We start from the raw sequence: 26,886 nt of genomic DNA on the forward strand, positions 1-26,886 counted from the left end.
ACTTCTTTTCCTGGTTTAGTATTCCATATTTGTGCTTAACTAGGCTTACTCCAAAACCGTAGTAAAAATAAATGAGGTTTTTTTATGTAAATGTGCCAAAAATGTTTGTTGGCTTGGGTTTTTTTTTTAAATTTCCTTCTGAGAAAAAGCATCCAGTTGTTGCATTTCATGCTATTCATGTGGGTTGTACCTCTCCTCTATGTGTTACATACACTGTCTGCTGCTCACGTTAGACTTGGTGCTAAACAAAGTATTTTCTACCACCCACCTATTCCAGTGTGGAAAAGGAAGAGAAATCTCAAAAAGCTGATTTGCCCATATTTTTAATGCCACAAGTGTGTTTGGGCATGAATATCCCACTCCAAAATATTTCTCCATGGTAGTGAGATCAGTGGCGTTGGCTTCGTGCTTTGAGGACTTCCCCATCAGTGTCATGGTGCTGGTGCTACAGAAATGGGGCAGCTTCCCTGTGCTCTGCCAGACCTGTATTCCACACCTGTTTCACAAGCTGTGGCCCTGGTTGTGGGGTAGGTTCTCTCTTGACTGCTGCAGGGAAATGCCCTGTCAGTATTTCATCCTTCTTCCTTGGACAAGACTGAGGGAGGATGCCTTCAAAATAGTTGGTGTCTTCCCAAAGAAATTATTCTCCACAGGATGTTCAGCTGCCTCCTGGAGGGAGGAGTGTGGGAAGGACTGCTTAGGTACAGAATGGCAATTTAATGCTGGCAAAATTAAACTACTGAAAGGCAACTCTGGGAAGACTTACCTGAGATAAGAAGTGTTGGTATGGATCAGTAGTGTTTCTGAGAAGACAACCCTGACAGGACAAAAGCAAATTCCTTTGTAACATATCAAATTGCATTTGATTGCTCTCTTTTTGTGCCTTTCTCAGTTGTAAGTGCTGGTTATCTTCTGTTTTAACCCCATCTGGTTAATTGATTTCTGGTGTCACAGTCCCATTTATCATAGTGAACATTAATGTTCTGGACTAAAAATTGCCTTTAAACCTTTGGCATTTTTTTCTGTTGAAGAAACTACATTTGCATTTACAATAACAAGCTGAAATACGGAGTAACAGTAAATGTTACAAACCCTTCCTTTTCAGCTTGGAGAATGACAGTGATTAACTTTTCCTTGATGTCTGTATGTTGTTCTCTTGGTGTTTTATGAAACATGTGCCTTTTTGCTACTAGATAGGGAGCAGCAGGAAGTGATTGCAAAATGCTGCATTGGAAGCTCACCTTGCAGTGATCTGACTGGGGTTTTTTTTAACCAAGTGTTTTTCATTTGGCATAGCACAGCCCTTTTCTTGTCTTCTTTTTAAAAATATGACACTTCTTTCCCACGTGTCTCATCCAACAGTGTTTTACCATTTTCTTCCCTGTCCCCTTGTGTAAAGTTAAACTATGTTTTCAGCTGTCCAAAGCCATAAAATTCTCATTGCTGTGATTAGACCCAAAGATAGCTTAAGTTGTCAGCTAGAAAAACAGTCTTTGGCTTTCTGGAAAGGAGGGAGATGAAAGCTGTACCACTTCTGCATCAAAATATAATTACTGTTTGTTTCCAGAGAACCTCCATTTCACCTGACCAGGAGAGGCTGGGGAGAATTTCCAGTGAGAGTGCAGATACACTTCAAGGATAGCCAGAACAAAAGGATTGATATCATACACAATTTGAAGGTATTTGAACAAAATACTTGAGAGAAAGGCATTTAAATGAGCTCTTTTGCATAATCTAGAAGAGGCTCTGCTTGTGTATGTGCTTTTGCCTCTCTGTGTTATGAGTGTCCTCCTGGTTATTTTCATATGAATAGTTGAGCTGGAGGATCAAAATAGATCCAGGAAAGCCTCTTACCTTGGCTATATGGAGTTGAGGCAGTAGCAGGGAACCCAGCCTTGCAGCAGCTGAAGCTGCTCAGAGAAGCAATGTTTACCTGTTTCTTCTGTACAATTTGAGATTTTCATCATGTTTTCACTGGCTTTAACCTAATGGTGCTTCAGGGCTGTCTTCCTCCTGGTAAAGTGGCTACCATGTCTGTTCTGTTCCTTCAGCACAGGCATGTATCAGCTAATGATGATCTTTGTTGTTAGAGTGGGCAGGGAGGGCTGAGATTCCCTATTCAGCCCATGTTCCCTTTGAAAAGAGCTCCCTTTTCCAACTCATTCACCCCTGTAACACTTGGGATTTATAGTATGCAGCTATTTATAGTCCTGGAAAACTAGGCCATTGCTCGTTTTCCTTTTAATTAATAGTCCCTGGCATGAGTGGACTTAAGTCCTGAGCTGGGTTAGTCTCCTGTTTCTTTGAGCAGCATTAGTTTTATCTGAGCTCTGCCTGCATTAATGAATTTCATGCTAAATAAGGTACCTCATTACAACCCTAAATATAGACAGTAGAAGAGGTTGAAAATATTCCCCTGCAACTTAGGGACTTTTAATGCAGGTGGTGAGTAAAATGTGTTTGGGAAGATACGACCTGGGGAGAAATTATTAACACTGTGATGGACGGTGAAGGAAGCTCAGCCTACAGAAGAAAAATGAGCCAGTCCATGGCACACAGGAGCTCAAATCAGCAAATCTTTGCTGTTCCCATACTGAGCCTGTGGCTGCCATGGGGGTGTGAGAGTGAGCTGAGCCCTCCTCCGTGACTGGCACCTCGTGTGCCCCTGCACTCTGGCACATTGTGCTCCTCTCAAACCCAGCTGCTTCTATAGGTGTCTTAACAGATGCCTCTGGGATGTTGTGCCTCTTTATCAGCTGATGGCTCGGTGTGAACACTTACTTAATCAAGAACTGTAGTTTAAACATAGCTTTTGTGTTGGTCAGTTGAAAATTCAGAGTTTTTCTTATTATTATTTCCTTATACTGACATCAGGAATAAAAAAATGACACTGACTGAGGACTTCTCTTAGATGGAAATATTCCCTCAGCAATCTCATTTCCTTCAACTTTTTTGCTCCTTTCCACTTTAGTGTGGGCCTTGGGTCATGGTTGAATTTTTTGCAGAAGAGAGGGAAGGAACTTATCAAAGCCCACAGATTTCTGACCTTATGGCCTCAAAATACTGAATACGCTGCTGCTCAACTTAGATAGTTTGAAAATTCTTTCAAACAATTTGTATTGTAAGTTCTAGCTAATACATTGCTTTGCCCTGGCTAATATATTGTATTGTCTTACCCAGCTGGACAGGACCTACACAGGCCTGCAGACACTTGGCGCAGAAACGGTGAGTCAGAGGGTCATGGGATGGATGTTGTGCTTTGATTCCCTTAAAGATGTTTAAAAAGAAAAGATGCATGGGACTAAGCACAGAGTCAAACCCATTTGCTTTCACAATTTCTAGAATGTAGATTTTGCTCTCTTGTTGCATGAAAGGATTGTGACACCTTGTCACTATTCATGACAACAGTATTTTTTTCTCCTTCCTGGTTCAGGGGACACCGTTTCCAGCTCTTCCTTCACAAAGAACTTGGCTTGTACTGGAGCTTTAAATTTTATTGCTTTGTGAAGCTTTTGGTGCAAAATGTTCTGATTTGCGTTCTGATGTGGTGCAGAGCTTACACATAAAGAATTTAAGTTCAAGGGATCACCCAGCTATTCTGTTGAAATTTTGCTGTATATTAAGTACTTCTAAGTTTCTGTATCTGTCAAGATTCAGGACATTAATGGAAAATGAACTCTTAATTAATAACCCATAGTTCACTGTATTTCTGAAGTTTTCTTGATACTGTTTTCCCCTTGTTGTACTGTAGTGAATGGAAATTTTTATGGTGAAATCGCATTACTTCAGCTTTTCAGTTTGTGGAGAAAACATTAATGTGAAATGTCTACTGTGATTAAAGAACACTTTTGAAGAGTAGATCATGTGGTGTGTTTCTCAAGGCCTTACCAGAAAAGGCAGGCTTCAGTTTTGTGCTGGTCTCTACAGGGGTATGCAGTCCTTTCTTTAGTGGGCTGCTTGGAGCTGGGCTGCATAATCCTTCCAGTGTTTACAGTTCAGATTTCCCCATGGACTGAGATATGCTATTTTACTGTGGGGATTCAGTGTTGCAAGATTTTTGTCGTAGCTCAAGTACTGATGGACCTTTGGGAACTGTCCCTGAAATGAATGGAAATGTTATGTAGAGGTGGGGGAAACAAAGGGAGAGGTTTTTAGGCATTAAAATAAATAGACATCGTTGTTCTTGGTTTTTATATCTTTACCTAGCTACCAAATACTAATGTCCTTTCTCCTATTTTTGGAAGGTAGTGGATGTGGAGCTTCACAGGCATTCCCTTGGCGAGGAGTATCTCTTCTCCCAGTCTTCAGAGTCTGACCTTTCTGATGTTCCTACATCTTTATCACTGCCACTGAGTATCCCAGCACCAGTCAAAGCTTCTTCACCAATTAAACAATTGAGGGACTCCAGCCCAGATGCTTCTGTGGACAAAGGTAAAGCAAACGGGTGTAGGTGAAAGGCAAGTTCTTGGAACTTTGGCTCTGCTGGATACCTCCTCTTAATTGCTCTTATGCCTTAAAGGTTGCTGGTGCTACATGCTTGTTGTTCACCCTAGATCATATTTTCCTTAATGTGCTCTGAAATGTAATGCAGAAATTGTTACAGATTATTTGGTTTTGGAGTTTGGTTCGGTTTTGTTCCGGTTTTTTATCTGAAGTTTGTTGAGCAGGCTCTGTTTTGCTAAAATGTAGTGAATAGGGAAGAGCAGATGTAGTTGGAAAAAAGGCGGTTGAATAGCACTTGTAGTTTTGGCTTTGGCAGACTATTTTCAGAGGGGCTTTTAGGTTTCTGAATGTTTTAGGGACTGTGTATACATTTAAGGAATTGGTCTAGTGGTGCATTCAGTTACACGTTAGTGCTTAACATGAGCTGACTATGAGGGAGCAAAAATCCCTAGGTAACTGCAGTTACTGTACTGTTGGGAATAGAGATTGAAAAAGTCGTGTTTGTTTGTCTCAGGGATGATGGCATCTCTGCACGTCGGGGTCTCATTTTCCCCTTCCCCTGTAAGATCAGGAAAGTCAGGGTCCATTGCAGTGGAGCAGCAGTTGAGGCCTTAGGATCACTTGGATTGCCTGGAGCAGGCAGTGTTGGCCCCCTGGGCACGCTGCTAGGATTTGTAGTTTGAAGTAGAAAGAGCTGTGCCTCTGTTGGCATTGAGTTTTGCTTTCTGGAACACTCGGTGTCAAGGCTTGCACGACAGACCTTGGTTACCTGGGCTGAGATACCGGGGTGTGTGTTACAGTTTGTTACAGTTTACATTCTTTAGTGTGAGAAACCTGGACACAGCAATGCTGTATTTCAAAATAGTTCAGGTGCAGCATGGTCTGATGCTTTTCTTGATTTATGCTGACACTCCTGTGTTCAAGGAGTGGCAGTATGCTGGTGCTGTGCATGGTTGTGCTTCCTGATAGGCACTGTGATGCCACTGGTGGTGTTCAAGCTCAGCAAGAAGAATGTCTGCTGTATAAATGTGGTCTTTTCTTGGGGCCAGAAAAGGACAAACTCAATCAAATTTTAAACACACAGGTTTTTTATTCAAACAGGAAGATTTGTGGCATCTTTAGCTGAGCAGTGCTACAGCCAACAGGAAGGAAGTAAACCTACCTTCTTTTTACACTGGCAGGCAGTGGCTTCTCTGAGCAGCTCCAGGTTAATTGATCTCCTTCTACACCAAATAAAGTGGATTCCATAGCCCAGCTCAAAAGGCAGTCTCTGGACTCCTTGACCTCTTACTCCAGAAAATGCACTGCGAGATTCTCTGCAAAGGAGACCCAGCCTTAGTCCTGTGGAGCCCTAACCAAGGACACTTGGAACTAGCAGCAGCTTTTGTTCAGTGGAAGGTCATTCCAAGAAAGTGTGTAAGAGGTGGCTGATCACCTGCCACAGCTGAACAGGGTGTGCATGTTACCATTTTATTCTTCTTGTCCAGCAGATCCAAGAGGCCTGTGCAGGAGCAATCCCCTACCTCACTTCTCCCTGTTCAACGCCTCCCACCAGTTGCTTTTCCTTCATTCAAGAGCGTGTTTGTCGTACCTGAGTTATGCTCATGTAGAGAAGCACAGTAAGGAATTAGATGTATCAGCCTAAGAACTATTTCTGTTCTTTTCCCTGTTTTAATCAGGATTCTCTGGGAATGCTGAAACCGAAAGACATGCCGCGTTTTATTCCCTGCCATCCTCGATAGAACGGACTCCCACCAAATTAGCCACACAGAAAGTTGCCTTTGGCTCTCATGGAAATTCAGCCTTTCAACCCATTGCAGCTAGCTGTAAAATAGTGCCTCAAGGTCAGAGTCCAAGCCCTGCAGAGTCACCAGGAAAGTCCTTCCAGCCTATCACCATGAGTTGCAAGATTGTATCAGGTGAATGTTAGTTTACTTACCCCAGTGCCTCCCCCCGGGAAAATAAGAGAGTGAACCAGTTGGACTTGTTTTGTGTCCTTCCCTTGATTTTCTTCCAGTCTTTGGACATCAGACAATAGGAAACTCTAGAATAAGGAGCTAAGCACGCTTCTTAATGTTCAATGAAAACAAATACAAGTGTGAAATGGTTCACAACAGATCAAAAGCAGGATGAGAGTTGTTCTTGAATGCTCTTAAGTATGAAATAGATAGTCTTGAAATGGACTGCTACCCACAGAAAGGCCCAGGCGAAAACACATCCTCCTTGTGGAATATTTTTATGTGGGAAGAAGCCATTCTTCTCCCTCCTGCTTTCGTGCAGCTGGGATGGATTAAGAATAATTTTTTTCTTGACTACTGGGCAAATAATTAGTTTTAACCTTGTAGACTCAAATAGACCCTCTTGTGCTTGTCATATTGCATCAGATGGAGCAGCTTTGCTCTTTGTCTTCTGAAAGTCCACCTTGTGTTGGATTAAATTGCCAGCTGGCTGTGGTGAGCAATGTTACAGCTTCTGAACCAAACCATGGCCAAGGTGCTGCTTTGCTTGTTTCACTTGTGGTCCCTTCCCTGCCTGGGTGTGCTGCCAATCACTGGATGATGTTTTACATCAGAAAGTGTTAGTGTACAGCTCACTGTGGCACATGCTGAGAAGCTGCAAGGTGACCTGTTGCAGCTCTTCATTTTCTGATGTTCAGGGTAGAGAAGGTGAAGCACCAGCTCTCAGTATGTGTGATTTCTGGTGATCTGCTCCCAGGTAATTTTCTTAAAGTGTGTCTGGTATGTTGTTTTGTTTTGGCTGTGTTGTTGTTTTTGTTTGGTTGGGGTTTTTTTAATTAAATTTCAGTATTGTTCCTTGACATCTTAAAATTGTACTCAGGTTGATTTACACTTTAACCTATGCCAAGTGCTTCATTCTTTCATTATAAGCTCTTCTCTTGATCTTTACCCAAAGCTTCCTAGAAAGCAGGCATTACAGGGGCCATCCTGTCTTTCCTAAACTCCTTGGACTATTCTTTGTTGATCCTTGCTATTTAAATGTTTCCCTGCTAAATATTTTTCCAAGTTTCTGCTGTCCGCTGAGAAGGGCTACCCCTTCCAGATTTCAAAGCAGTTTATGACATGGGGATTTTATTTGATGAGCATTTATGTTCTGTTTTAATTATCAGTAACTGCCAAGAAAGTAGATGAACAGGCAGGTGAAGCTTGGTGTTTGCTGCTCTTTTCTCTGATCACTTCCTTGCCTGTCCTTTTCTCTGAATTTCTTGTTTACCTCTTCATGCAGCTTTTTTCTTCTCTAGTTTCTCTCTGTCCTGACTATGTTACCCAGAAGTTGCACATTTTACAGATTGATTTCAAGGGTTTCTGCTGTAGTGAGAGCAGTGAAGGGACCAGAGCAGGGAAGGGGCCCAGGTGTTCCTGCTGCCCGAGGCTGTTCCACACAGCCTTTTTAGGGGCACTCCTTGGTTCCCACTCTGAGTGCCTGTACCATGGGCTGCACAAGGGCAAGAGAGCTCAGCTCTCTTTCTTCATCTCCTTGGGTGCACTGGTCTTAGCAGTGAGAATGATGGAGGTAATATCCCTCAGGATTCGGGGATGGACCAAATGGCTTCTCAAGTTACCTTTGAGCCCTGCTTGTCCTGGTAGGCAGAGCATGTCCAGGGTACATAGGAGCTGTAGTGCTTTATATGCCTTTTCCTTTCCTTCTGTCTCTTCTTTCCTTCTCCAAGTCCTGTGACCTCACTCAGGCTGGGAAATGCATCCTCAAAAAATGTTCCTTCTCTAAGCCATTTTCAAAAGTACTACTATTGCCATGTTTTTATGTTCTGACAACATTTACAAGCTAGAAGCATTGGACTTTTTCTCTTAAGGTTCTCCAATATCGACCCCTAGTCCATCTCCGCTACCTCGTACCCCAACGTCCACTCCGGTGCACATGAAGCAAGGCTCTGCTAGCTCAGTCATTAATAACCCGTATATTATTGTGGACAAGCCTGGACAGACGGTTGGAGCTGCAGCCACAAGCACAGGTGTGTAGTGTGACCACAGAAGGCAGTGGCTTAGTCTTACCCATTCAAGTTTGTTCTCCCTTTAAAATGATCAGTATAACAGCAGCATTTCAGCTTGTGAAGATGGAAAAGCACTCAGCAGAGAAAGAGGAAGGTGTTGGTTTGCACAGCTGGCCTGCATGCGTGGCTGAGGGTGTCTCGGACTTGAGCACAGCTTCCTTTAGGAAGCAGCATAGTGTGAAGCCAAACTGAATTCACAGATACCACTTCAAAGAGAGCCTGTTCTTTTCAGGTGAAAAGGTAAGGGGAGAAAGTGATGTAGATCATGTTGCACAGATTTAGGCAGAAACAGTGCACAGGTGGTTGGGTGACAATGGTGGCATGGATGTGGCAAAGAGCATGGAGAGGTCGCAGTGACTGGCAGATCAGTCTTGGGGTCCCAGTGTGGGGCACAGTATAGATGTGTTGAACTGCAGAGACCCTGGTTACCAGGAGAACAGCCATGCTGGTTTTTGGTACTGCTCTCAGCTTCTACCTGGTCCAGTTCCAGCTGGTTTGGATTCCTCTTAACTGGATTCCGTCAGTGGTGACAAAAGCCTGGGGTCATAGGGAGGGCTGAACTGCAGGACACAGGTGATGGCTAGAGGAGTCAGTCAGTAATCTTTGTGTTGGGGCTGGAGGAAAGGTCCCTCAGAAGTCATTTATTTGTTGTGATATATGGCCAAGAACTGCTGTCTGTTTTAAAACAGACTTGTTTGTGTATGTCTGTGCTTCACAGCATCTCAGCAGGGATGCCCAGGGCCAAGTGAGGAGTGCAGCATCCATGAAACACAAACCGTTTGTTGGGCATGGCTGGAAAGCACAAAAATTACTTTTACTAATGCTTGTTCCCTTTATCTGAGGGATCACAGCTATCGTGTTCATTTTAACTTCATCACAGAGGGAATTGGTATGGTAATTGGTAGGAACTGTGTAGCTGTATCTGAATTTTTTAAAGTATGTTTTGGGGCTTTCTTGGCAACACTGATGCTGTTTCACCAAGAGGGTTTGATTACCTGGGGGTTTTTGATTGATTGGGGGATTTCTGCCTCTTATTTTCTATTTCTTCTTTACCTCCAGCCTGACTGTCTACTCTGTCTAAGTGGTTTATCATGGTTTGGGTGACATTTGGGCTCTTCTAATAGAGGTTTGTACATGGAGGGTAGGATGTGTAGATGCACCAGGTCTTTTGGACATACAAATGTTAGTGCAGTTATTGTTACAGCTGCAGTTTCCCACCACAGTTGAGATGTAAGTACAGAGCAGCCTGGCAGAGACTGCCTGCTTCCTCTCCCTCCCTGCACTCCTGTGCCTCCCCTGTATCCTGCACAAGTCAGATCAAATCAGTGGCAGAGCAGAAAACTGATACCCTCCCCTCCCCAAACAGCTTTGTTGTTAGAGAGCCTCATCACCAGACCCTGTGTGAGTGAGCAAGAGGGTCTGTGGAACTGACTTTTTGGCAACAGCAGCCAGGCTGGATTGAGCATAATGTGTATTACAGAAAAAGTCACTGGGGCACTTTTTGATAAGGCTGCAGATTGTATTTGAGAAAAGGGGTGAGATCATCATACTCTGTGAAAGCCAGCCTTCCCAAGCCTTCATTCTCAGAAATGGCTGCTCATTTACTTCTAAACTTAAGTTTAGAACAACTGTAGGAGAGACTGGTTTTTTGCTTTCATGTGTGTAATACATGGCTTTAGTGTCTCTTGAACAAACAAAACTGACAAACCAGCCCAACAACAGCAGTAACAAGACTGCTGAGGAGCAGTGTTGTGTACACACTGATAATGCAGGGTAAGTTTACCACTGGACCCCTGTCCATCTTGGGGGCCAGGGGAGTGCTGTGGCACGTGTCAATCTGTTAATTTTGCAAGAGCATCTGCCACAGAGGACCCTATGCCTTCGTTCCTTGTTTCTGTTTCTTCCTTTACCCTCCTCACTCTGTCCCTTGCTCTTGTTACTCCTCACTTTGTCTCCCTCCTTTTCTGGCCTTCCTTTTCCTTCCCTCTCCAAGCCTTCCTCCATGCCAGTGTCCAAGGCTAGTATGGGTTCAGAGGGCTTCTGGGAGGACTTTGCATCTACAGCAGCAAGTTCTGTCCTAATTTCACATATTTGCACACGTTGCTGATATCCTCAGCAACCCAGGAAGGTTCCTGACCATTTGCTTGCTGCACACAGAGCAGTGGGTGGAGAGTACCTTCTCTGGGCCATGATCTCTGCAGGTGGAAATTCGGTGGTGGATTTATTTTGTGCCCATGGCAGTTCCTGCTGATGTACCTCATGGAGAATGCAGATGAAATGAAATGCCTTGTTCCCTGTTAGAAGAGGTTTCATGTGTGCAGTGGCCCCGCTCCCAGCCCTCACCCAGCATCTACTTTATTTCCTGCTGCGCAGGGAGCCCGACCAGCAAACTGAGCAGTGTCTGTCAGGCCTCTCACGGGACTGGATCTCCTGTGTCAAAGACCCATGGGAGCAGTTTTGTCACCTCAGCTGTCAAGGTAATGTTCTCATTAAGTGTGTACTTCCCATTTAAAGTTCAGCTTCCTATTAAATGGGACTTCTTTGTATTAAAAATTCCGCACTTCAGGCAAATTCCGTAGATTGTTATTTCATGTGAAGGTTTACTGTGTCTAACAGATGGAGCCATAGGAGAACATGGTGGTTATACAAGATGATAGTGTCACTTCATGCAGCTCTAATTAGGCTTGCCTACATATCTGTTAAAGGCACTGCTCTTTTACTTTTCTGCAAGGAAATCCATGGAGGGCACAGCTCCCAAAACGCTGTATCTTTCAAAAAAGCTCTTCTCTAGCTGACTTTGATCTTCTTCACTTTGCTAGTGACAGATTATGATTAAACCAGAGGTGCCTACTTCAAAACCTTCACTCTATTCATTATTTTTGTACAGCAGCTGTTCCTAGCAGCCTGAAAATAACTCATGGAGTGGTTTTACAACTGCCTGCATTTAGAAAAATGTTTGCGTAAACAGTGGAGTAACATTTGGATGTGTAAACAAACAGCAGTAAATACAGTTCATGCTTCTGATCTGCAAAGCCCAAAAGGTACAGAGCTGAACTGTCTCGCATAAAATCTCTCCCACATCTTGTGCTAGGAATGATATTTCTGGCAGGGAAGTGGCGTCAGCGAGGCTCTGAAAGCAGCTGGTGGGTGTGCTGCTGGAAACAGGAGCGACTCCAAGCCACAGTATTAATGCAGGATATGGTGGGGGAAGGCTTGCCAGTCAGCCTGCAGAGAGCAAATCACTTCACATTTGGAACTGAGATGCTGCCTATGTCTGCTGGGGAAAAAGTGTTGCAGATTGTTGTCTGAAGCAGTTTGTTTGGAGTAGCATTTTAAGTATCAAGTGTGCAGCTAGCTAGTCAGATTTTAAAAACCTGTGTGCTCAGATGGATTTCACTTAACTGTGTTGAAAATAATTCATTATTCTTTATTTTTCACTGATTTGGGACAGTTTTTACTGGAAAGTTTTCAATAAGTCAGAGTAGGCCCATATCATTAGTAACAGTTGAATTCTGTATTTCCAGGGCAAAGGTAAAAACTGCAGATAGTTTTAAAAACCCATTTAAAAAAATCATACTTCTGTAAACAGAAATGTCATTTGATTTATGTCTTCTGGTTGGTGGAAAAGCTGTAATTTTATGTTTTTTTTAAAGAGAAGAGTGTATCTGATAGTCCAGTGGGATATTACAGGTTGGTGAGTTACGCAACTCACCACTTTTCATCTCTTCACTGTGTGCTAGTTTTCTTTATTTATTTTAACGACTTCAGGCTGTGTTTCTCCAGCCAGTCTCAAATGCAGCTGCTGTTGAGAGGACAGGTTATGCCTCCAGCCTCGTCTTCACACCTCCCATTGGCTACCAGTTGTGCAGCTGTGTGGTGAACTAGAGCAGACAGCCAACCTGCTTGAAAACTAATGTGTTTCCTGCCATGTGTGTCAGTACAAGGAGGAAGATGTCAGGAGTTGCAGGGCCTGATTTCTGGTCGTGATCCAACCCAAGGATGGGCCAAGTGATTGTAAAACCATGGCTTTGGGGTTCACATTGATTGTAGAAGAGAGCAATTATATTGTAACAAACTGCCTCAAATGCACTTGACTTCTCTGCTGGCCTCAGACCCAGAAGTGCCAGGTGCATGATTTTGCAGGTGTGAAAATGTTTTTTACTCCATTTAGTTACATAGCTTTGTTTGTTTGGGGAGTTCTGTCTGGAAGGATTGTGTGTCACTGCATCGTTCCAGGTAGAGGAGAGCATAAATTCCTCTGAGAGAAGAATGTTCCCCTCCATAACTTGTTTCTTCTCACGCTGTCTTCTCTCTCTGAGATTGTGTATAGAATCACAAAATGGCTGAGGTTGGCAGAGACCTCTGGAGATAACCACTCCACCTCAAACCAGGGTCAAATAGAGTAGGTTCCTTGGGAATGTGTCCATTTGGGTTTTGAGTATCTTCAAGGCTGAAGAGTCCACAGCCTCTCTGAGCAACCTGTTACTCTGTTTGATCACCATCAATAACAACAAAGTTTTCCTTATAATTTCCTGTATTTCAATCTGTACCCATTGACTCTGTCCTTGCAGGGGATACTATTGAGTGGTGTCTGGCTTGACCTTCATTATACCTTCCTAGCAGGTATTTGTATGCATTGATAAGATGCCCCCTCAGCCTGTTTGAACTTTAAGTGAAATACTTTTATATAAAAAATTGATTAGAGAACATGAGTCGGTATTTTTGCCTGTGTATGACTTGGTAAGGAACAGTTACTGCAGTTGGAGATGTAACTTTCCAAATAAAATTTGCTTTGTGGATTATATTAAGAAAGTCAGGCTCCTTTTACTCCAGTGTCAACTGATTTTGGAATTGTCTTATTTGCCCAGGTAATTTGGCCTGCTCAGATGGTCCGTGCTGCCCTTTATTAGCAGTCACTTGTTTTCTTCCTTTTATTGGACATTTCACTGATTTTTGCACCATGTCTTCTTGTTTGCAGCAGGAGGATTCTCTTTTTGCCACCATGCCACCCCTTTGTCCCATTGGGAGTCATTCCAAGGTGCAAAGCCCCAAATCGGTCACTGGAGGACTTGGAGCTTTTACAAAGGTATTCCTCCTGACTTCTGTGCTGGGACAGGCAGCCTGGTAGTGTCATTTCATGCTGACTTGTGCCACAACCCATGGAACTCCAGTGCCTGTAAAACTCTTACTGGAACCAATGTATCTTGCTGCTAAGGGCTCTGTAGCATCTCTCAAAAATGTGTCTTGTTTTCTTTTCTTTCCCTGTGGCTCTGCTGTACCTTTCCTTTTATCACCTCTTCCATCCTTTCTGGGGTTCTTTTTGAATCACTGTTATGTTCAGGCTGATATTTTGAAAGCTATTTTTAATGGGATGTACTAGAAGTAAAACTGCAGTAGAAGCAAACATCTTTCAGGGGCTTCTTTAAATATTATAACAGTGATTTGTGAATCTCAGATGTTGCTTCTTCTGACTATGTTTCCTTAAATATTATCACATGGAATTTAAAATTGTTTCTGGCAATGTTAGGTGATCCAAGTAAAAGGTGGAAGAAAGCTTCCTACCAGTTACAGTACCTACAACAATCTAACATGAAAAATCCCCCCAAAACAGGCTTTTTTGTGTCACTGCCCTTAGGGATTAGATGTAGGGCTGTCCCAGGGGAAACATAAAACATTTACACAAGAGACTTGTGTATATGTCAGCTATAATCATTTGCAGTGTCTATAGCTATTGGTTGTAATGTTGCAGGATAGAAATAAAAAACAGGTTCAGAACGTGAATTTGAAACTTTAAAGTGTCGTGGCTCCATGCTGAGATGCAGGGTCTGAAGAAGTCAGCTCTGCTCAAGTCCCTTGTTGGGATGACTGGTACTTGTAACACTACCAGCAATTGCTGTGACTCTGTAATTTCCATGACCACCTCTGAAACATGGGCTGCTCTGTCACTGCAGACACCACCCCACACACAGTGTTGGGAGCAGCCCTCACCTGGAGCTGAGTTAGAGAGTCCCTGTGGTGGTGAGCACCACGTCTGAGTTGAGAGCGTGCCTGCCCTCCCCTGCAGACAGGCTGCTCCACAAGCGATTTTCTGTGGTTTAAGGGGTTTGCTTTTCTTACAACTGTTTCCTCCTCTTGCCAAGGTGATAATCAAGCAGGAGCCCGGGGAGCTGCCGCAGCAGGCGGCGGTGCCGGCGGCAGGCACGGCGGCGCAGCCCTCGGTGCAGCAGTACGTCACCGTCAAGGGCAGCCACATGCTGGCCCTGTCCCCGCAGAAACCCGTCGTGAGCACCGGCGAGGGGACGGTGCAGTCCAAGGTATGGGGCACGTGGGCATCTCTGCAGGGGTGGGAGCTGTCTTGTGGTGCTACTGCAACCCTTGGTGCTTCTCCCAGGGGAGCAGGGTCGTTTCTGCCTCGCTCCCAGGTGGCAGCACCATGGTTAGCTGGGTTCTTGTATGCAGAGGGGCTCGTATCCTGCTTCCATGTAGTCCTTGGGAGGGGAGCAGGCTGAACAAGCACTGTTGCATTTTATTGTGTACAGGGACATCTCCTGCTTCTGTCCAAGCCAGTGCGACAGGGGGGTGGAGGTGCTTTTGAACTGTCAACCCAGAAAGCTGGCTGCCATCATCAGCTCTTGCTGAAACTCATCCAGGTCGTTCCATAAGAAAAGATGAATTCTTTCCTAGGAATGCAGGCCTGCAACACAAGAGAACAGCACAAATAGGGAGCAGGGTGGAGGCTGAGCCAGAACTAGCATTAGGTGAAAGCAGTCCTACTTGAGTGGCAACTCAGCCGTTTTACTGTAGGAGTCGTGCCAATGCAGTCCTGCTTTGACAGGAGTGACACAGCTTCTGAGAAGGCACAGTGCAGTGACAAGATGACAGATGTGTCAGAAATTGTCTCCATTCTTGCCTCTTTCCATTTTGGACAGAGTCAAATGACATGCCAAGCACTAGAGATTACATACAGAACTTCCACATTTGCATAAGTAAATACTTCTTTTGCATTTGCAACATTTCCTTGTTCTTTTTGCTGCCTTTCTTGCCTGTTTGAGCAGGTATGCAGAAACTCATGTTCCGCTGCAGTTACTGTTAACACATAAAATTGGAGCACTTTGTGGGTTCTGCTTGGAGGCTGTAGTTTTCCCAGGGAATCTGTTCCCATGAATGCATTGAAACTGAATTTCTGCATCTCTTTAATTCACCAAGGCAAATTTTATCTTCAGCTGGAATTAAGCTGTTGCTTGTAAATCAGAAAAAAAGGAATTGCCCTGTAATTTCAATGAACTTAATCTTTTGTGGGTGTGCCGAGATCCTGATTGTGTTTAACAGTTTATCATTTTACTTGGGATTGGCCTCTTGCCAACTTAATTTTGCTCCTGAATGAAGAGCTTCTGTTTGTGACCATGCATGTCCTGAAGTATCTGGAAATGGGGGTCGTGTACCAGCTAGGATTCCCATGGTGGCTATGGCCAGCAGTGCACCATCCCATCCTTGTTTGTTGCAGGTTGTTGGTGTTCCCGTTGGTTCAGCGTTGCAGTCAACAGTGAAACAAGCGGTGGCAATAAGTGGTGGCCAGATCCTTGTGGCAAAGTCCAGCTCCTCAGTAGCAAAGGCTGTTGGTTCGAAGCAGGTTGTGACTCAAGGTGTAGCCAAAGCCATCGTGAGCGGAGGTGGAGGGACAATTGTTGCTCAGCCCGTGCAGACTATAACAAAGGCTCAAGTTTCTTCCACAGGGGCTCAGAAAAGTACATCTCAAGGCTCAGGTAGAGTAATTTTGCACCTTGTTAATAGCTAGTGATGGGTCTATATAATGATTTATTCAACTGCAAAATAACTATACATGATTGAAAAACTTGAAAATGAGTATCTCTACTACTTTTCACAGAGCTCTGTAGGAAAATTCATGCTGAGATTAATAATAAAGAAAATGTTAATTCATTATCTGTAAGGGGGAAGAGAGAGCACATGTGCTTTAAAACATGCAGTGTTCTGGGAGTGGAGACCGGAATACGGGCACTGGGGAATGTGCAGGAGACGTAGCAGACTTTCATGGAGCCAGGTCTCACATTTTTGCCTGGCATTATGGTCCTTTCCCCATTAATCCAGCCAGCCCAAGCCAAAGTGTCTCTATTTCATCCCCACATCTTCCCCAGCACTTAGAGGTACGGGAGTATGGGCAGAAGCATCCTGTCTGCATCTGCACACAGCTGCTTTAGCTGAGCACAGGCTGGGGCTCTGGGCTGTTGGAAAGCTGCTGTGTGGTGCCTGGGGCTGGAGGAAGCCTGCAGACCCCATGGCTGTGCCGCTTTGGCCTGTGGCCACAAGTGGAACTGCATGCAGAGAGATTTTTTCCAGACCTATTAAAAAAACTGTCTGTGCATCACTGGTGGAGTTAATCTGTGGTTAGAGCAGCTAAGGAGGGATTACTGAGGGCTAGTTGCATGTCACTGAGTGCTTCCATCCTGTGCAGATTTCAGTGCATACTACTTTTTGCAAGCAGCTCTTTTATTTCTTTCTATTCTCTCTTTCTAGTGATGGCTACACTGCAGTTACCAGCCACCAACCTGGCAAACTTGGCAAACTTACCACCAGGCACCAAGCTGTATCTTACCACCAACAGCAAGAACCCTTCTGGGAAAGGAAAACTGCTGCTGATACCCCAAGGAGCCATACTGCGAGCCACAAATAATGCTAGTTAGTCTTGCAGGGAAATCTAATGAGTTAAATAATGTAATCACTGCATAATTAATATGTTTGGCATTTTTGCTATAAAGCATCCTGGTGCTGTGGAAATCAGTAACGGGATAGGGTTTCTTTGTTCACGACAACCCATATGTGGTGGTTTTTAAGTCTGAGATCTCACAAGTGGCTTTTGTTTTCAGTGAAACTGCTTTTCATGCTGTGCTCTCAATGCAGAAACGTGTTTTTTGTTAATAGGCCAGTGAATGGAACTCCCAGTGAAATACCTGCAGAACAACACAGCCTGCTGAGATAGTCCAGTGGGCGAGGTTTTGTGTGCAGTGTGCTGCTGCTGTAGGGAATGAGTACTGCAGGCTTTGGACTGTGTAGATGAAAGGATTTGCTGTGAGCCTTCTCTAGAATGCTGTTCTTGAGGCTGGCGTTGGGATGGGAGATGGATTGGGTGAAAAATTTTTGCTCCCAATTCTGGTTTGGCCTGCCTGAGGTATTATTCAGTTCAATATAAGGCTGTAAATACCTAGCAACATAGCAATAGAGTACATGTCTACTGAAAAAGTAGATACTCTTGCTGAAGGTATTTTTGGGATGTAGAACTTGTCTTGGGAGCCCCATTGCTTGAGATTTAGGGGGGCAGCTGGGGCAGTTCAGCTTTGATAATCTCATTGGCAGCAAGGAAGATCAAATGCTTGTGATGTTTATGACAGAGCCATGAGTATTTTTTTTACCCTCGTTTCTTACTGAGAGACTGCAAAGAATTTGCTGTTCAGGCTGTTCCTTCTGGAGATGTAGCAATATCAAAGTGTCACTGCAGATTGCCACAGCTTGGTATCCATGATCCATTATTCTATTAACAAAATTGCATTGACAGCCAGTGAAAGTAAAATTAAGAAGCCAGTGAATTCAGAGTATTTCCAGAGCTTTTGCTGCAGATCCATAACCTGCAAAAGAGTGATGAAAAGATTGCTCTTCTGTTGGACAGCATTTTCATTTGATAGAAAGTTCAAAACAGCCTGAAAGGAGTTTTGCTTGCCCACCAGCCCTCCTAGTTTTCCCAATAGCCCCTCTTGTTCATGGCATTAGCTGAGCTGTAAGAGAGCACAGCAGCACAGCTGAACTCTACTGAATAATGTTACTTGGCTGCAAAAGACATGGCACCAAATGTCTTGCAAAGTCTTTTCAAGTACCTGTATATACAGGGATGCTTTAGCAGCTGACGCTGTCTTTTTACCAAAGGGTCAAGTCTTTTCCTCTGATTACAGGTCTTCAGTCTGGTTCTTCTACAAATAGTGGAGGAGGAGGAGGAGGAGGAACCCAAAGCACAAGCAGTAACTTGTCCCAGCACCTCACCTATACATCCTACATCCTGAAGCAGACACCCCAGGTCAGTGGCACAAGCATCTCAGTTGAAGCACATTGACACTTAATGCTGCAGTGGTGTTAGGTGGATGTCCTGTGGTTCTGTAGTGTATAAAACGTTCTTGGATTCTGCTGTCTGGATCTTATTTGACTTTTCTCCATCAGAAAGTGTTCTGCAGCAAGAAGGCTGTATCCAGCTCTTAGTGCAGGAGCATCCAGTGTAATTAGCAGTGCATTGTTTAAGAAGATGAAATGTTGTTGTGGCTACATTATAGCTACAAGCTTTTATCTGTTATTGACACTCCTAGATTTCTGTTGACTCTTAACTGTGTTTCAAAGTGCTGACCTCCCTGATGTATTTCTGGAGCAGGGCACCTTTCTGGTTGGCCAGCCTTCGCCTCAGAGCTCTGGGAAGCAGCTGACTCCAGCATCAGTTGTTCAGGGCAGTGTAGGAGTTGGATCATCTTCCACACAAGGACAAGCCCTAAAAGTGATAACTGGACAGAAAACAGCTCTGTTTACACAGGTAATGTGCAAGTGATGTGTTTCTCTGTTACTAGTTTTGTCAGATAAAATATAGGAACCACAGCCACACATTACTGAGAGCATTTCCTTTCACAGTTGTTTGGTTTGATGTGGGTTTTTGTACAATTGTGGTGCTGGCTGTACCATGATGAGGAAAGCACACAAAGGCTTACTTTCATCAGACTACAGATTTCCAGCTTTCTCTCCTCAGAGGGGGTCAGCTTGCAATCTGTGTAAACTTGGGGTTGCTGCTTTGTAAACGGGCTCTGGGATTTCTTACTGAAATGGAATTGGAAAAGTGAATAGAGTCAGGTAAAAAAATTTGCTTAAATACTTCAATGCTAGAAATCGGCCACCTGCTAAAGCTCTTAAAAATCTTGGGTTTGGTGTCCCTCAAAGGTCTTTCTAAAAACTACCAAGTAGTCCCTATGAAATTCAAATGCCCCAAGAGTACTTGCAATTGATTATCCAAAATTCAAGATGGATAGACATATATTTGCAAAGTCAGCACTGATGAAGTTGATTCCTGAGGTGATAATTTTGTTCCAGCGATTATTGCCAGAACTTGATTTTTTTCAAAAGTGTTTTGAAAATACTTTCTAGTAACATAAAAAGCATTTATCTTGTTTGTTTTGTTGTTGTTCTATTTTGATTTGGTTTTCTAAAATAATTTAAAACCCAAACTAATAGACTGTTTTCCTTATGCTGCATTCTTTCTCAAAGGCTGCATCCAGTGGACAGACATCACTGGTGAAAATATCAGATGGGTCTATAAAATCAGTGCCTGCCTCATCCCAGCTCTCCAAACCTGGCACCACTGTGCTGAGAGTATCAGGAGGTGTCATCACCACAGCTGCTGCTCCTGCCATGGCCCTCCCCACAAATGGGGTGGCCCAGGTGAGAAACAGCACTGCCAGTATTCTGTAATGCAGTGTTTGCACTCTTGCCACAACAGTCCCAGGAAAGGACTTTTACTGTTTTGTCCCACTGTTGGTATTCTTCCCAGCCAGCTTGCTGGTGGATCTGCTCTTCCTTGTATCAAGCAGCAGTAAGCAGACTGTAGGTGCTCCTGAGACCACAGGCCCTGCACAGTGCTCGGTGCCCAGGCTGCTGCCAGCAGGCATCTGCGGTCCTGGCTGTGTGCAGAGGGTGTCACTGCTCTCCACCCCAGGGCAGCTGTGACAGTGCAGCCTGGGAAGGAGCTGGTTTGGCATGGAGGGAGGCAGGATGCAAAACATTTGCGTTCTAAAGTGAATGCTCTTGTGGGTGGATGCAGCCATGTATCCAACTGATGCAGGCTGTCCACCTGCAGTGGAGCTGCAGTTCATGGAGAGGGGAGGAGGCAGCAAAATAGTGTGTAATTCACTCTGAGCCTGTTTCTTTCTGTTAGCCCCTAATCTGTGCCTCCCAAATACCTGCGGAGAGTTGCTGCCATGCTGCCACAGCCTTCATTCTATATGTGTGGGGGCTTTCGGATATGAGCTTGAGAATCTCTTGCTTCCTGACAATTGATAGATAAATATTTGGGTTTGCTACTTTTATTGCTTCTATTACCTTGTTGTGCTTATTTTTGAACCACCTGTGACATGAAAAGGGATTTGTTATCCCTCTGCCTCTTATGCAGCAAACAGATAATGCAGGTTCCAGTTCATCATCTTCTGGAACTCCTGCAGCAAAGACATCTGGACAGCAACACCAAACCTGTGTAAGCCAGAGCCAGTCTACTTCATCGGTAGTGAATAAGACTGCGACTTCCAGTGTTGTAAGTGTTGCTTCCTTGATGACTACACCAACGCCTGTGATGGGAAAAGCTACAGTATCAGGTATTAAACTCCCTTCACACCTTTCCTAGAGAAAGTTTAGAATCCAGGTGTGAGTTCTGTAGATGTCTTCACTGTAAATGGAAGAATATAGAGTCACCTGCATTTGTGAGTGTGTAAGTGTCATGCTTTCTAAAACATCTTAGTAGCATCACTTCTGGCTTAGCCAAGGAAGTTTCTAATAATTTGGCATCCTTTTGGCATTGACTGTATCTGTTGCAAATAACAGCACAAGTTGCCCTTTGGTGTTGGAGAGGGATTTTAGTTTTCATGCCAGGTCCTCACTAGAAGATGCATTCTCCCTATCAGGAGCACAGTGTGTCACTGAGTGGGGAAACTATGAAGATACCAGCAGTACTACAGACTTGATTAGTTTGTGAAACTCCACTGTATGCAGAGAAGTTGCATGTGCAGAATTTGTCTCTGAGGATTTGCCTCTGCTCTGTTGGGGTTGAAAAGGAGAGAGATGTCGATTAGAGGGAACTGAAGCCTTTGAAGTCAAAATTCATTAGATACGGTGAAGTTGGCTGGATCTGGATCATTCAAGTTAATAAAATGAGGTAATAAAAAATGGACTGCCCTTATGTGGAGGGGAGTTCTCCGTGTTTAGTTTTATTGTATTCCATCATCTTTCATATCAGGGAGAGCAAATACAGCAGGTTTGAGAGTTATGAGTTAAAACTGGAAATTTTTGCTTAGATTAATTTACCTGCTGGCATGTTCTGTTCACTTGAAGTGGTTTCTTATAAAGTGAAAGCAGAGTAAAAATACAGAAAAGAGAAAGTAACTGACACTGAGCTCATCTGACAGTGTCTTTTTGAAGCAGCTCTTCTTGTTTCCTCTCTACTCAGACTTTTAAACTGCTCCTTTCTCATGAGTATATTTTACCCAGAGCTTGAAAATAAACAGCATAGACTGCTAAGACTGACAGAACCCTGCAGGAAGCAATTCAGTATTTTTCTCTGTGCAAGGAAAGTGGCCAGGTGGGGTTTTTTGTAGGAAATAAGCCATACTAAACAGCTTTCAGATTAAAACTCCCATTTATATATGAGAATGGTGTCTAGATTCTGTTTGTGGAGTTTTTTGTAACCTGAGGCATTGACTTCTTCGTGGAAAACTCTTTCTTCAAGAATCTCAGAAGGAACAGTGGCTATAAAACATGTTATTTCAATGTAATAACAAACAAAAACCCAAACAAAACTGTTGAAATTCTGAACATTTGTGTTTTTAAAGGCAACTTTTTAAAAAGGATTTCAAATTTTCCCTTGTTTTGTATCAAGCAATGTCTCCCACCCACCAGGCTGATAGGGTATGTTGAAAAAGTCCCTTCTTACCAGCCTTGCTGTTGGGTCCCTTGCTATCCTACCCTGACACATCAGTATGTCCCACACAAAGGACACTCACTAGGTGAGCCTTCCTGCCTGGAGGTGAAAGCCTGACTGCCCAGTGCTGGGCATCCCTAAAAGCCAAGACATCTTCACCAGACCTTGCATGTCTAGTACTTGGAAGGCCAGCTGTGTTTCAGTACTACTACTACTGCTAATAATAATAATATAAAGAAAATGGAAACTTTAAGTCAAATCATAATTACAAAATTGCCATGGTGAAACTAAGAAGTTTATTGTTGTCAATGTTTTAAAATAGAAGCCTGCTAAATTTCCACAATCTGAAGAAAAGTTAGCTACAGATTGAATACAATTACATGGAAAATAGCCCGTTTACCAGTAGAAAGGATGGACATAGGCCCAAATCTCAGTGTTAGACTGCTGGCTGTGGTTGCTTGGGATGTCATCACAAGGAGATGACATCTCCTTGTGGAGGAGAGAGCTGGCAGACAAGTGATGAGTACCCCTCACCCATGGAACTATGGTGCAGCTTGGAGTTGTGCTGGTATCTCCTGAAGTTGCTGAGTGCTGCCATTGATAATGCTGTTAATATCTGAATGTCCTGCTTGTTCTTTTGGCCTTGACTAAAGTCAGGGATTTAGTTCGGTCTCCAGTTTAATGTACTTCACAGCCTGATTAGCCATCCTTATGGGTGTGTTCAGTGCACACTGCAGACAGACACACGACAGTTCAGCTATGTCCTTTGTCAGACCTGCTGCACAGCAGCCTTGGGCTTGTCCCATAGTTGGAACAGGGTTGATTGTGCTCTGCTGACTGCAGTGGATGCTGCTAAGCTGAACTGCAGAGGTGTGAGTGGCACTGGGATACCTCCCTGAGAGCAGCTGTGTGAGTACAACAGAGCTGTAGTTCACTGGCTTATCACAGCCTTGAACACAAAGTCTGGTCCTGACAAGAGTGTTTTACTCTGCTGAGCCTGCTTCAGTTGAAAGGTTTGTTACATCAGCTTTGCTTAAGATTCCTTAGGTAATTAGGAGATTTGCTTTATAACTCTGAGAGTGCTGTGCAGCGTGTGACAGTGTGCACACTGCAGTGCAGCACTACAGAGTTTGAGCCATCACTTGTGTCAGGGAAAACTCGTCCTGGCAGCTCACCGAACTGTGGCTTGTTAAGAGGATGGCAGTGCTAGGTTACATGCCATCCTGCTTCAAGCAGAAAGGGAGAGAAGTAGCTGGAGATAAACTAACTGGTGTGTTTTATTTAACATTTTGTCTTCCGTTCTTCTTGCAGGGTTGCTAAAAATCCACTCAAATCAGTCTAGTCCACAGCAGGCTGTTCTGACAGTTCCCAGCCAGCTTAAACAGCTCGGTGTAAACACAGCTTCTGGAGGTGTTCAGACAATACTCATGCCTATGAACAAAGGTAAAGGGCAGAGGAGGATGACAGATGGTGTTTGAAAATCTCCTTTGACACAGGGTAGCACTTGGTCACTGTTGGCATACATCTGAAGTAGAGATAGAAGAAATTGTAGCAAGGAATTCATCCCTAAACTTTGTGCTGCAAAAAGAGTGTGTTGCTTCTGAAAATTTTAATTTGTCGAAGTGTATGAAATTTGATTTTCTTTTTCTTCTTTGTTGCCCCCCTCCTTTCTTTTTTTGTTTTCATCGCCAGTGCTACAGTCACTTTCTACCAGCAAAGTTTCAGCAGTTTCAGCAGTCACAGCAGCAAGTACAGTTGTCCCAAGTCCCTCCACGGCATCCATTGCCAAAGGTAACAAGGGATTTCTTAGTAAGATGAGTAGTAAAAATAAGCTGATGCTGCTTTATGCAAGTGGCCTATGAAAGTAGACTCCATGACTGTGGGTTCCTTTATTTCCATTATTAGTAGAGATTAAATCAAGTTAAAATGACACCTGGGGACTAGGAATTTAACAGTGACTTCCCCCTCAACAAATCCCACAGCATAGACAAGTATGGAGAAAAATGAGAATGTTCTAGAAAGCTACAAGGTGTAGCTTAAACACTTACTGTTTCAATCCGTATTTGCAGAACTGCATAGAGCAGTAAGTATTTAACCACAGACTGCAGTTCTCAGACAGATGGACTGGAGGTTGCTTTCCAGCAGCACTAGCTGTAGACAGCACATGTCCCTGTGCACACAGAGGGGAAAGAGGTACCTACAGTCCTTCCCAGAATAAAGCACGGGGCAGAGCTGACACACCTGAAGTCCAGTTATGGCAGAACTGTCATGTCTCTCTCCACCCCAGCTGCATGACCGGACTGCCTGGTTATTTGGGTTCGGCACGTCTCTCACTGCTTCTGTCTCACCAGAGGTCTGTCCTAGACATGAGAAAGTTCAGGTGTCAGAATCAGTGATGTCTTCTAAAAGTTGTCACTTTGAAATGTCACTTCTTGTTAAAACTTGGTAGCTTTCTATGCAGCTCTTTGTTTTCAGATTGGCCAGGCAGTTCAGTTTAGATCAGGCAGTCATATGCAAAACAGCAGCAAATGATTATGCAGGTTTTCTGACAAGGATGAGAAGTGAGTGTGGAGATTTTTGGGGGGAACATGTTCTGGTAGGTCCCTTTCAGCAGAATTGAAGGTCAAATTTGTTCTTGCTTAGCAATGAGAATGTAAACAATAAATGAAATTATGTTATGTAAGACCTTTAGTCTTACTGGAGTCTCACAAGACTGTCTGGTACTTTTATCAAGCTGGCTGTACTTTTTGTCTTAAAATGTGTTCTGTTTCTTTGAAGTTAAGATGGAGCCTGATTCAACAGGACAAAACTGCAGTTCTGTGGGTACCCAAGAAGGCCAAGCAGCAGTTAAAACAGAAGAGAGCTCTGAACTTGGGAATTATGTTATCAAGTAATTGTTCATTTCTCTATAAGGATTTCTGATCTTTGAAGTATTGAGGGAATGGAGATGGTTCTAGGGATGCCTCTGCAGTAGTGTTACTTTGACCTAGAAATACTTTTTATAATAGATTATAATTAATACATATCTATTATATATATATATATATAATTTTATAATTATAAATACTTTATAATTTATGATTTTATAATTTATATATAAGTATATAAATTATAATTTTTATAATAAATTATTAAATCTTCTGTCCCATACGCTGCTGTATCTGTACTAATCCTCTTGGGTGGCATTTGTTTCAGACAGTGTTGCAATGTTTTATTTTTGAATGGATTTGTATGCAGGGTTCATGAAAGAGGAAAAATTATTTGAAGATTTGCAGTTGTTTTGGGCTTTTTTAAAATCACAGACTGCTAAAATCTCTCTATCATCCTCTGCTTGTATATTGCCATTGCATGTCCTTAGTCAGGTCACACTGCCCAGTGAAATGCAGCTCTGAAAAGGGGCATCTGAAATCAGTAGAGCTGTCCACCTTCTAGCCTTTCAAGTCTTGCTAAACTCATATACTTCTGTAATTACTTAGTATGAGGGCTGCTTTGCTTCAGAATTAGAATTAAATAATAATGAGTATTTGATCACTGGATGCTGTGAAATCCAGTGCCTTGTTTGTGATGCTTTTGCAAGTACTTCTTAGTGTTTTTTCACCAGAACTCAAACTGCAGAATTTTCTCTGCATATTTCTTGCAGTGTGTAGGATGTCTCTTCTGCTCTTGATTCCTCCAACTTTCCTGTCTCTGTGTTTCGAAAAGTTCTGTTATCTCGGCGTATCCCTGAAGACACTATCCTGATGGAGAGTGTGTAAGAGACAGGAATAAATGTCCAGTCACTACACACTGAAAATTATCTCAGTTATAAGATAACAGTTGGAAAATACAGTTCCTGAGAGTTAAATAGACTATGTCTGGTTAAGTAAAGTCCTGTAAACAGAAAGTTTCCTATGCAGTATCCCGTGTTTCCTACTGGGACAACCTGCACTAGTTACCTCTCAAAGAAGTGTTGCAGCTTGCAAGATAATGCAGGGGTTTTCTCCAAGCCTGTCTTCAGTTTCTTCAGCCTGACAGATGCAGCTTCAGATGTGGACATTTTGGCAAGAGGAGGGGCTGTTTGAAATACCTTCACTGGATTGGGGTATAAGAGTTTATCCTCACACCGCTGTTTGTAATGCCTTGGGGCTAAAGACTTTAAACCATGCAGTGATTTTAAAACCTTTTACATCTGATTCATTGCTTTCAACAGCAGTCTTCACTGTGATTCTTTTTATCCCTTGCAGCATAGAATATTTGGAGAACATCCAGCAGCTTTTAACAGCAATAGTGAAGAAGGTTCCATTAATTGCTGAAAAAAGTAAGCAGTAAATGAAAAGGCTTTGCTCTGTATTGTCAGTGTATCAACAGAATGCCTTGCATACTCCGTAGCCGCAGAAGTTATTAGAAGGTGGAATGAAATGAAGCCATTCTCCTAGAGAGCTTACTCCAGGGGTTATTCTGGAGATGCTTAGAATTAGGTTCTTCCAGTAAAGTCAAGTATGTTGTTAGCAGCTAAAATCTTTCATCTGTTTTTTTCCTTAGAAATAGATTGCATTTCTTCACATAATGGCTGCGAGTAGGTCTTCTTTTTCCTGGTTTGTCCTTAATGGATGTGCTTTTTTCTTTCTTTTTTTAAATTTAACACTAGGGTTTCAGTGAGCTGGCAAATACAGTAACATAGCTCAACACTGAAATGTGCTTGTTATTGGCGTTT

The 26,886-nt window shown here is 43.3% G+C and overlaps 1 protein-coding gene across 5 annotated transcripts in view; it reads left to right on the forward strand.

Annotated features, from left to right (window-relative positions):
• The window catches only part of YEATS2 (YEATS domain containing 2), a 49,017-nt gene that overhangs the window by 11,301 nt on the left and 10,830 nt on the right, over window positions 1-26,886 (forward strand). For 3 of the 5 annotated variants that reach the window (XM_082287875.1, XM_082287871.1, XM_082287874.1), the window contains 18 exons: window positions 1,568-1,679; window positions 3,181-3,225; window positions 4,245-4,431; window positions 6,123-6,362; window positions 8,273-8,431; window positions 10,844-10,947; window positions 13,449-13,556; window positions 14,611-14,784; window positions 15,975-16,233; window positions 17,003-17,164; window positions 18,430-18,551; window positions 18,897-19,052; window positions 19,775-19,948; window positions 20,676-20,874; window positions 23,505-23,636; window positions 23,886-23,984; window positions 24,972-25,083; window positions 26,417-26,490. In XM_082287875.1, the coding sequence (XP_082144001.1) occupies window positions 1,568-1,679; window positions 3,181-3,225; window positions 4,245-4,431; window positions 6,123-6,362; window positions 8,273-8,431; window positions 10,844-10,947; window positions 13,449-13,556; window positions 14,611-14,784; window positions 15,975-16,233; window positions 17,003-17,164; window positions 18,430-18,551; window positions 18,897-19,052; window positions 19,775-19,948; window positions 20,676-20,874; window positions 23,505-23,636; window positions 23,886-23,984; window positions 24,972-25,083; window positions 26,417-26,490 (2,618 nt within the window). The remainder of the gene's footprint in view (window positions 1-1,567; window positions 1,680-3,180; window positions 3,226-4,244; window positions 4,432-6,122; window positions 6,363-8,272; window positions 8,432-10,843; window positions 10,948-13,448; window positions 13,557-14,610; window positions 14,785-15,974; window positions 16,234-17,002; window positions 17,165-18,429; window positions 18,552-18,896; window positions 19,053-19,774; window positions 19,949-20,675; window positions 20,875-23,504; window positions 23,637-23,885; window positions 23,985-24,971; window positions 25,084-26,416; window positions 26,491-26,886) is intronic. The other 2 variants (XM_082287872.1, XM_082287873.1) reach the window with 2 other exon arrangements.

This window comes from Coloeus monedula (genome assembly GCF_965178545.1).
Source record: "Coloeus monedula genome assembly, chromosome: 10".
NCBI lineage: Eukaryota > Metazoa > Chordata > Aves > Passeriformes > Corvidae > Coloeus > Coloeus monedula.